Consider the following 11181-nt stretch of genomic DNA (forward strand, 5'->3'; position numbering starts at 1 on the left):
CTAATGTTGCTTAGAGCTAATTGCTAAGGCCGGGCCCTTGTAGATCCACTGGTTCCTAGTGAGTGAAGACCGCATATTGAGAGAGGTTGCTGTGAATTAAACTCCTGCTACTGATAACAGGGAAGAAAGAGACTCACTCGCACACAAAAACATATCATCTGTCTTCTCCTCACACACACACACACACACACATTCTTGATCCCCCCCACCCACCTATAAATATCCTCCACACTCCCACATGCATGGGACATTTGCAATCTTTCTTTTTACTCTTTATTTCTCCTTTACTTTATCTCAAGCTTTCTCTTTCCTTCCCACATTCCGGTGATGCATTCTTTGTCCTTGTATTCTTAGAGCAAGCTGCAGTGACTGTTTTGGTGGCACAAAGGAGCGGTGGGTATTAAAACAGCTGTCTCTGGTGGTCCGGATGTAATTGGGATTGTTAACGTGCTTGGCTCCTGAGGGATGCTTGTGAGAATGTCTTTGTGTAAAGCACACAAGCTCCACAGCGGCATACCTTGATTTTGATGTACGTCAAAAAAAGCAAACAAGTCACCTGAGCTACTGTACATCAAGTCTGGCTGTTATTTTTTTTTTCACCCCCTGCTTTTTATCCTCCTTTTTTTTAGGTTGCCGATTCTGGTGCACTGTTATTTATATGTAAAAGAAAACGTCTATGAAGCTCAATTCTAGTCAGAATTCCTATGAGAGCATCCTTTCTTAGTGGGGAAAATAAAAGTGTATTTATGAGCATGCGGACATAGCTTTTGAAGGAAATCTTTGAAAACCTAGCTCCTAAAAGCACCTGTCTGGTAATACAAATTGAAGCACAATATCATCAAATAAGAGGCAGATACAGAAAGAGAAGAAAAACAAAAAGAGGAAGGGGATTAAATAAATTCCTTTAAAAATGGATATGTAGTTTAAATTTTAAAAGGCCAAACTTAAAACACAATGAAATTTCAAATTGTGCAAAGAGGGCGCACTGCCCGTGCATGTGCAAACGTCACTGGTACTGTAACTGATTATGTGTTTTAGTTTAGATTAGATTTATTTTAACTTGAAATATTAAAGCTGAGCACTTAAATCGCCCTGATAAATACATTTCTTAACGCTACAGTGAGACAAAACTACTCCTCAAACTTCTTTTGTGGTTCATTGTGAATAAAAAATGTCATTTGCCGATTTAGGGGTGGTGAAATATAAATGATTTCGTTAAAGTTTCGTCATAAAGCAGTCATTGGGTATATACAAGGAGACAGTGATTGGGCCTTGAAGTCTCCTGAGCAGGCGCTCCAGGGGGTGGCCCTTCCTTTGGAGAGCTACTGTATCTCTCAACTTCTGTGAAGCTCCTGCACAGTAATAATAACATAAAATAAAATAAAAACCTGTGACTGCCGTGGGACAAATTCTACGACGACACACATAAGAATCCACAAGACTATAGGTATTTTATGCATCTGACACCGAGACTTTTTCTTCAATGTATTTAGCTGTTTTATTAATTAACTCATTCATTATTTATTTATTTATTATTGATCTACTAATTAAAGTCTGAGAAAATTAAATATATAGATATATATTTGTTATATAATCAAAGTGTCGTGATGCACCCCCCCCCCCCAGCACTTACGCTGATTTAATTTCTTAATTAATATACATCTGATGACAAACAATCCTTTAAGATATGAAGATACACGCATATTCAGAGTATGTCTCCACAGAATAATGCATTTACGTAATGTGATATTTTAATGTTTTCATTTATTTATTTATTTATTTATTTTGTATGTGACATATCTTTGACAGTTTGTATTAACTCACTGTTAAACTATAAATTCTAATTACTGTTTGGAACATTTGAGTATTTTAATTCGGAACTAATACATTTAATGCATTAGAATATTTGTTGCTCAAGTTAAAATTTGGATTTCACGTTAGCTGTGCACTTTAACATGCGAGGTTACTCGGTAGTTAGGCTATATGCATCAATTACCTCACCCAATGGACTCGAATAGTTTAAACAAATTAGACTAGCCTCATTAATTAGAACATGATTAAAGGTTTTTAATTAAATAACTGATGAAGTAGTCTAATTAGACCGAAGATATGATAATGGCCCGCTGCGACGTGTATATAATTGTATTGGGTTTGCAATTAAATCCTAAAGAGTTGTAAAAAATCCGCTTTTCTGTGTCATTAATGAAATACTTCACCCAGTGTAGCCTGTTCTGTTGATACATCACATTCATAACATGCTCAATGATAACTCAAATGGCTTTCCTATTTATTATTTCAATACCAGAAAAAAAAATAATAAATTCGTCAACACGAAGCATTTTTTCCCCTAAATAAAATCAAAAGCAGGTTAATTATTGAATGACTTCGAACAAATATAAATGAAATTTAAATTCAATATTTCGACGTTTAACCGAACGTAATTAGTTTAATGGGTGTCGGTAGCCTATATCAAATTACATCGCAATAATGGAATGATAGTCATGCGTTTTGCCTTGATTTATTTCACCCAAAAGGGACAGCAAATGATGTAGTGATTTCTTCATATTCATCCATGTTTCTCCGACCAAGCTTTCATTTACGAATTAAATAGGCCTAGCACAGATTTTTTTTTTCTAATATATATATATATATATATATATATATATATATATATATATATATATATATATATATATACACACACACACACACACACACACACACACACACACACATAAACACACATCATAAAAGTTACAGAATGATTGCACATGTAATTTGTTTAATATACAACCTATATGCATTGTGGATACATTTCTAAATAAACCTTCCTGATATTATTATAACACTGATATGTTTAACTTTAGAATACATTTCTGCTTCCATTGCATTTCTTTAACCATAGTGGTTTCCTCAATAACTTTATTGAAGTAACATACAATACCAGTTCCAGTCATTGCAACTGCCCATGCGCAGAATCCCCAGCGGCGCTGTGGCTAATGAAGAATAATAAATCACGAAAGCTTTTTCAGGTACAGCCGAGAGAGTGTGTAAGAGGAGAGGGGGTGAGAGAATGGGTGAGCGCGCGCGAGAGAGAGAGAGAGAGAGAGAGACGCATCCTGCCCTTCGCCTTAGAGCACAGACAGATCGAGTCCCCGCAGCATTGAATGTAGTCGACTGTCACCTTTATCTCATAATCAAATTCAGCAAGAATCGGGATAAAGGTTAACGAGCGATATTGGTTCTAGCAACGTCGTTCTGGAGATTTGCACGAAGAGAAGAGAGAGGAAACTTTTTTAAAAGCGTGAGTAAAGACAAACTCACCAAAGACATCAGCTTCTGCTTTGAGAAATGTAAGATATTTTGTAAAGGCGGAGGAACATTTCTGTGGAGCGTTTTGGTAAGAATTGCCGTGATCTTTGAAGGAGTTTACCGACAGGTTGCATGGCTTGGTGCTCGCGGCACGTCTCTAGCCACGGCACGCGACGGAGCGACAGGAGATCGTTCTCTCAGACCATTAGGCAGCAGCACTAGATGAGCTGTCTCAGGACTTGGTGCATCATCCTCTTCACGTTCGTTGCAACGCCAGAGACTTGAGACTTCAACGCACCGACTGGGCTTGAACTTCAGTCGAAGAAGAAGAAGGCGGAGTCTTAACTTATTAAAAGCAACTCGCCGAGGCTCGGTCGCAAACATGATGATGATGTCTCTGAACAGCAAGCATGCATTCGCCATGGCCCACACCAGTCTGGCCGAAACCAAATACTCCAGTTTGCATTCTTCGTCCTCGTCTTCCACTTTGACTTCCAACGCGCCCTCGTCCTCCTGCTCGTCGTCCAGACACAGCAGCACGATCAGCAGCAGCGGCGGCTCGGAGGCGATGCGTCGAGCATGTTTCCCAACCCCACCGGTACGTATTCTGCATAATCACCGCTTAAAGGCACATTTTGACAGCCCACTTTTTCTGCTTGATGTTTTTTTCATGTCTGCACAGCAAATCACCCAACACCTCAATTTTTCCCTCCCAACTTATGTATTCAGCCGGGTTTGCCTTTCGTATGAATTTTTATGACCTGGGATGTTGCATGTGTCTTGTTTTGTGTGTTCTTTTTTAGGATTTCCTTTCCTTTTTTTTTTTACATGCTGGAAATGTTTTAAAAGCACGGAGTGGAGCGCGAATTCCCTGCTGACAGTTATGTGTGCTTTCTATTTGCAATTGCAGAGCAATATATTCGGCGGATTGGATGAGAGTTTGTTGGCCCGCGCGGAAGCTCTGGCGGCGGTGGATATAGTCTCTCAGACCAAAAGCCATCATCACCCTCCTCATCACAGCCCTTTCAAGCCGGACGCAACCTACCACACCATGAACACGCTTCCGTGCACCTCGTCGTCTTCGTCTGTGCCAATCTCGCACCCGTCAGCTCTCGCGAGCCATCACCACCACCACCATCACCATCACCACCAGCCGCACCAGGCACTGGAGGGCGACCTGCTCGATCACATCACCCCAGGACTGGCACTTGCTGGAGCCATGGCCGGGCCAGACGGCTCGGTGGTATCCACGCCTACGCACCCCGCTCACATGGCAGGCATGAACCACATGCACCAAGCTGCCATCAACATGGCTCACGCCCATGGACTGCAATCCCACATGGGCTGCATGAGCGACGTGGATGCAGATCCAAGGGACTTGGAGGCGTTCGCTGAGCGCTTTAAACAGCGTCGGATCAAACTCGGTGTGACTCAAGCGGATGTAGGGTCAGCGTTGGCCAATCTGAAGATTCCTGGTGTAGGCTCTTTAAGTCAGAGTACCATCTGCCGGTTTGAATCCCTCACGTTGTCCCACAACAACATGATCGCCCTGAAGCCCATCCTGCAAGCCTGGCTGGAGGAGGCTGAAAAGTCGCACCGGGAAAAACTCAACAAACCCGAGCTCTTCAATGGGGCCGAAAAGAAGAGGAAGCGGACCTCTATCGCGGCCCCCGAGAAAAGGTCCCTCGAAGCTTATTTTGCTATTCAGCCGCGTCCGTCCTCAGAGAAAATCGCAGCAATCGCAGAGAAGCTGGACCTCAAAAAGAACGTTGTGCGGGTTTGGTTTTGCAACCAGAGGCAGAAACAAAAACGCATGAAATATTCGGCCTGCGTCTAGCTCGACCAGAAGCCCAACACGACGTGTCGAGAGACTCCTAAAACTGTTTAGAGACGATTTGTAAAATATTTCTTATCTCACACCTTTTTCAGTCATCAATAACTTGTGCATTGAACCAGAATTTCATGATATTCAAAAGAGACATTTGAAAATACCAAATCACTGTCACGTATTACGCAAAGGGGATGTGGAATCGGAATCATTTAAAGGATCGTTTGACTGATCAAGTAAGACCATTCGTTTTTCCTCACTTATTCTAGCACACTTTCTTTATAAGAGGAGCAAGGCTCTTTAAACCTTTAAAACTCTTAAACTCTAAGCATATTTTAGTAATTCGCCAGAAAGTGTTATCGAGCTAAGTAACACAATTAATTATTATAAACTGAGGGGGAGGGATACTTCAGGTCAAAAGGGTGACAGTGTCTTGTCAGTATTTTTTTTTTCTTTTTCTTTTTAAATATTTCTTTTCAGCATGTCACGCTTCAATCTTGTGTTAATTCAGGGTTCATTAGATAAAAAGAGGACATCACGAATTAAGTCCACGAACAATTCTGCAACATTATTAGATAACACCCAAACAGCTCCTTGTAAATTATTGATTTAGCTGGTACATGCATCATTTTGTCTGTCGTCTCCTTAATTCCACTTCTTTGATTTTAATAATGATAATCATAGCCTATAATTAGGCAATGGGCGATAAGAATATCCATATTTGTCTTCTAAAGGCATCTTTGCTATAAATGATCTAGAACCTATTGGATATACTGAACACGGGGAGAGGTTCAATTGTTTTTAGTGATGGGATTTGTTCATCCAAATATCTGTTGCAATACGCCTGCGCTCTAAAGTGGCTATGTTTCTTATGAACTATTTATCATGTGAGGTAATGTTTACTTCATTACATATTTATTGGGATTCCCTCCACGTTTTTGCTGGAGAAAATCATATTGAGACAACAAGGAAAACGTGGCCCTCTGCAAATGGGGAAACTGCTTGAGACAGGCCACCTTTATTTATTTATTTATTTTCTTTCGTTCTTCTAAGGTTTCGAAAAGGCACAATCGAGAGATATATGACAACATTTTCTTTTAAATTATTTTCATGTATGTTATCTGCTTATTTATTTGTATAAATATACGCGTATAATTATGGAGTCGTTGCTTGTTAAATTCACATGTTTAGTAATGTTTTCTTATTGAAAAAGATGAGTTTCATGGAATTATTCACGTAAAAATGTAAATATCTCATTTGGACATACACATATCCGTAGAGGTATTTGCTGTATTGCTGTTTTAGCTGCGGTAACTGTAATGTATGTTGCTTTAGGTTTAGTTGTCGGATATAAGTTCATTAATTTATTACTTCAATGTATATTTAAGTTGCTATTTGATAATTGAATTGAACTGTGTGTTTAATTAAAGAACAACATTTTAACATTTTATTGAACGTTCTCAATGGGTTTATTTATATTCAAAGGCCTAAACAGAGTTTTCAAACTACTGACGTTTTGATGGAATATGTTGAACATAGCCTAACTGAAACGTTTGCCTCTATCTTATATTGCTCATTGTGTGGATTACACGTGTCTTTACCACCAATATGCAATGTTCTTATTTCTCTTGCAAGATACAAATGGGTACTCAGATTAGTTTAGTATCTTGCCGTTTGCCTAAAAAAGACGTCTTGACATCTTCTTGAGCTGTAGAGCTACGCTTGGTATTTCCACGAACGTCTTGCTGCTGCTAGGATTCGCAACCCTTAGAAGCCTACCTGAGAGCGAATGCTAATATTCTATTAGAGTCTAATCATGAAGTCTGTAGAGATCTAGGGAGGTCCCTCGAGCACAGTGCTGCCAGATGTCAGGCCGCCAGAAAAACACCTCGCCTGCCAACGTGCCGGGCTCCATTTAAATCCACAGTCGTTGGTTTTCGTTCTTCTGCCGACATAGGCAGCCCTTTGAAGACTGACTCAGTTCACTGTTAGGCCGCATGAAAAAAAAAGAAAAGAAAGGAAAACATGAGAGAGAGAGAGAGAGAGAGAGAGAGAGAGAGAGGCGGGAGTGTCATCTCAGTAGCGGTGCATGTCATGGCATTCTATTGGTTTCAGCACCACGGACAGCCGCCTGAATAGATGTTTTGCCATTGATGTGTCCTGCCGATTTTCAATGGATTTAGCAGATGAAGAATGCAATTGCATTTCGTTTTGTTCATTATATCACACTAATGTAATATAGTTTTTTTTTTTTTTTTTCTCGCAATATTGTGTTTATTATTATTATCATCATTATCATCAAAATTTTGAACTCCTTTGAAACATGACAACAACATTATTATTTTAGCTGGGAAAAATACTCGGGAAGTATTTAGTTAGGCCTTTTTTAAATGTTTTTAATGTTATTAATTTACTGACTGAAAACATCCTAAATCTAACCTGCTTTAAGGGAGGAAATCAGTTCTCCTAAACGAGCTTATCACTTAACACGATAATATGTACGAATTATTAAATTACACATGGAATTATTGAAATCAGATAATTACAAAGTAAGTAATAATTAACTGGAGCTGTTAATTACAGCCGGGCATGGAGAGGCTCGAAGGGAATGGAAATGAATGTTGTGGACGAAATGGCCTTTTCTACCCCCTACTTATCTCTCAGATAGGTGCGAAAATTATCGATCGATCGATTTATTTTTTATTTTTTTATTTTTGTAAACACAAATCATTAAGGGGGGACCAGAGAGGTAGACTAATATATAGGACAATTTTGTACACACACATGGTGCGCTTTACTTTCAATATTTCCAAGAAAGCGATTGTGTCATTTTTATTCTACCTTCCTTTAATAAATTGATCCAAGAGAGGGCACTGACCTGTTAGCGGCATCGGATACATGTGATTGTCATGCTTTAAAAACCAAGGTGGTCAAGCGCAGGATCGAAAGGGCAGAACTGTTTTCCTTTGTTATAATTAGGTCCTCTGTTTTCTTTCTCTTTCCCCCTGAACATGTTCCCCCTTTCACAGGGATGGTGATGAAATTTTAATGAAGCCAGGGACTGTCGTGCTCCGCCTGGGGACTTACGAATAGAATATTTTAACTGTACATTTACCCCAAGTGTCTGCCATCAAAGCACGTTAAGACAAACCACAGGCCTCTGACGTGTTGGAAACCCTTATTTAGTACTTGAACATTTATTATACTGTCACTGATGTCCACTGGATTTAGATATTTTTCCCCTCCACGGGCATTATTGGTATAATTGTAAAAATCAGTTGATTATGCTGTTTAACTGTGGAAAATGTAATATGTTAAAAATAATTAACTGAATAAAGATATGTGATTATTACAAAGAGGTGCATTAATTGTAAAACATCTTAAACAAAACAAATCACTAACACATATACAAATACACAAGTGCACCATGAACAAGCTTTTAAAAGCTTTTATTATATTTTTTGTTGACCTTTATGTCTTTTGCATTATTTATTATGGAACCTATCCACACTAAACAATTTAAAGGGGTGCCCAAATAACTATTTGAGCACACAATCTTGTAACAAAGTATTGTGATATATGTACAAACACACACATTTCAAAATTTAACGAAATGTCATATAAATATGATACAATATATAAATATTGCAAAATTGCCCATCGACACAACATTAGCATAAGTTTATTTTTCATTTATTTATTTTTTTTTTCAATGATAAAAATATGAATCTGATTCGATGTATCAAAAAAAAAAAAAAGAATCAGACAGATTTTGGGTTATATTATTATTTCAACAAAGCATTACAAATTATAATTCCCTTTCCATTGTTTTCTAAAGCGATTCAGTTTACAACTGAAGGTTTACAGGTCAGGTGAACAAACACAATTTTCTAAAGCACTTATGAGCAACTGTAAAATGATTTAACACCATTTATTTAAAGAAAAATCAGTTTACTATCCTTACGCTGCAAGTACACCTCTCAGAATGTGGCATTCTGTTGAAATTTGTGTCTTCAAAAGAGGCCTATGGTGATTAAATATTAAAGAGTCTAGGATGAGCATGTTTCTCGCCCAGTTCTGGTTTTCCTCCTGCTCGCCGTGAAATTCATTTAGGCTTTAACGCACAGCACGTTGCGTTCTCTTATTCTCAGACGCTGTTGCGCCGTTCCAAATGAGCAAGTCGCAGTTAGATCGCGCATTTGGCAGTAATGAGAAGGTGGTAGAGCTGTCTGCTGGATGTGTGTGTTCATTGAGGTTTGACAGCCGTGCTCCGCTGCAGATCTATTCATCATACCCGCAAGGACTCTCTCTCTCTCTCTCTCTCTCTCTCTCTCTCTCTCTCTCTCTCCTCTGTCCTCAGTTTATACAGAACAGAATCATTTACATAAAGTCCTTAAGGCAAATAACTGTTGGGGGCTCTAATTTATATCTGATCGAAAATTAGCCGTCATTATGCGCCCCATTAGCCGCGTCTTTAATGTGCTTCTAAGCACCATTTGTCAAGCAGCTTGTTAATATCCTTCAAGTCTTTAAAGTTGAGAGCTCATTAAAAGACTCTGCGCCCATGGTATTGATGCTATTTTATAAAATTCTGCAAAGCGTAAAGCACCGTTTAAAAGTTTTCTCTTCCTCCTAGAACTGAATGATGCATGGTTTCTTGAGCAATAGGCAGGATACACCATTGTGGTCAGTCTGAAAGTTATGTTAGTGAACGCGCTGTAGTCAACAAGACAGGTATTTGGCGGGAAGTCACATCTAATTTTTCACATCGTTAAGTAAAATTATAAGGATGTCACAAAATAATGTAAGCTAATTGGTTTCTGGCAGGTGAATTAAGTTCTAACACGCAGTATAACCGACTTGAAGGTTTGCAAAAATGACTTTATATCATACATTGCTTTCGTAAGTAATTTAGAAAATCATCATTTAAACACATATAGCATGCATTCTAAAAGTTGTGCCAATTCAATAGAAAACATTTCGCATTGGACATTGTATGTATACTGTATTTTATTTCTCACTTTATTACATATTCAGATACCACATGTGTGTAACTAAAACTGTTAACAGGCATTAATACATTTAAAAATAAAATAATTAAAAGTCTTCAGATAAGAAGCCAAATAGTGAACCTTGTCTGATTTCTCCTAGAAATAGCTGATCCCCTAAAAGTCACTGTATAATTCGCAAATTGTCAATAGGTCATGTGTTCCTATCATGATCTGTCGTCCATAATTAGGCTCGTGTCGGGTGTTGTCTACCCGTGGGTGGGATCTAACGGGACCTTATTATTAGTTAAAAACTCAAAGCGTCCCGTCGTTTCTTCCGTGGACTCCTCCAGGCTAAAGCAATAAAGCCCGTAATTAGAATGCTAAAGACAGATGTAAATAAAAGCAATGAGATAGCGCTGAGAGATGAGGCGCTGGGGTCAGGTTCTCATCAAAAAAACAGTTGGTGTGATGACACGAAGTCCGGCCATCGCCAGAGGCCCGGGGCTACAGCGACAGACCACAGGCAAAATGCACCATAAATTGCATTTTTTTTTTTTTTTTTTTTTTTTTTTTTTTTTTTAGAGAGAGATTTGCAAACAGTTATTTTTAATTAAAAAATGTGTCCGGACCAAACACCTTTCGCTAATTAAATGTGTCAATTGAAATGAAGAAGAAGAAGCAGAAGAAGAAGAAGAAGAAGAAACACATATTAAATACCTTGAAACCCTTTCATATATGCATATATATATATGTGTGTGTGTGTGTGTACCATTTAGATAATAAAGACAATCAATTTTGTAAACTTTCTTTATTAAGTTATATTTAGTGATCTTTAATTCCTTCACATTATCATAGAGTCTCATTGTAATGTCACACCCTCAACTGATGTAATTGTTTTAGACATTGAGGGTGTTTCATTCAAGCCAAGAGTGCACAGATCTGGGCCAATGAAAAAGACATAGAGAAAGAAAGAAGAAAGAGAGAGAGAGAGAGCTGCTCTGTTTAAAGAGCTTTTGTCTGTCTGTTCCCTCTCTTCACTAATGAGATGTT

The 11181-nt window shown here is 38.5% G+C and overlaps 1 protein-coding gene across 1 annotated transcript; it reads left to right on the forward strand.

Annotated features, from left to right (window-relative positions):
- The first annotated feature begins 3161 nt into the window (after positions 1 to 3161).
- On the forward strand, positions 3162 to 6564 carry LOC113111378 (POU domain, class 4, transcription factor 2-like). Its single transcript, XM_026276057.1, has 2 exons — positions 3162 to 3910; positions 4223 to 6564. The coding sequence occupies exons 1-2, from the start codon at positions 3695 to 3697 to the stop codon at positions 5147 to 5149; spliced, it is 1143 nt and encodes a 380-aa protein (XP_026131842.1). The 5' UTR covers positions 3162 to 3694; the 3' UTR covers positions 5150 to 6564.
- Positions 6565 to 11181: the final 4617 nt, after the last annotated feature.

Source organism: Carassius auratus, chromosome 1, assembly GCF_003368295.1.
Source record: "Carassius auratus strain Wakin chromosome 1, ASM336829v1, whole genome shotgun sequence".
In the NCBI taxonomy this organism is placed as follows: Eukaryota; Metazoa; Chordata; class Actinopteri; order Cypriniformes; family Cyprinidae; genus Carassius; species Carassius auratus.

Coding starts and splice junctions, on each gene's coding strand:
- LOC113111378 (XM_026276057.1), top strand. CDS start 3,695: ATGATGATGATGTCTCTGAACAGCAAGCATGCATTCGCCATGGCCCAC. Junction 3,911..4,222: donor CATGTTTCCCAACCCCACCG/GTACGTATTCTG, acceptor TTGCAATTGCAG/AGCAATATATTCGGCGGATT.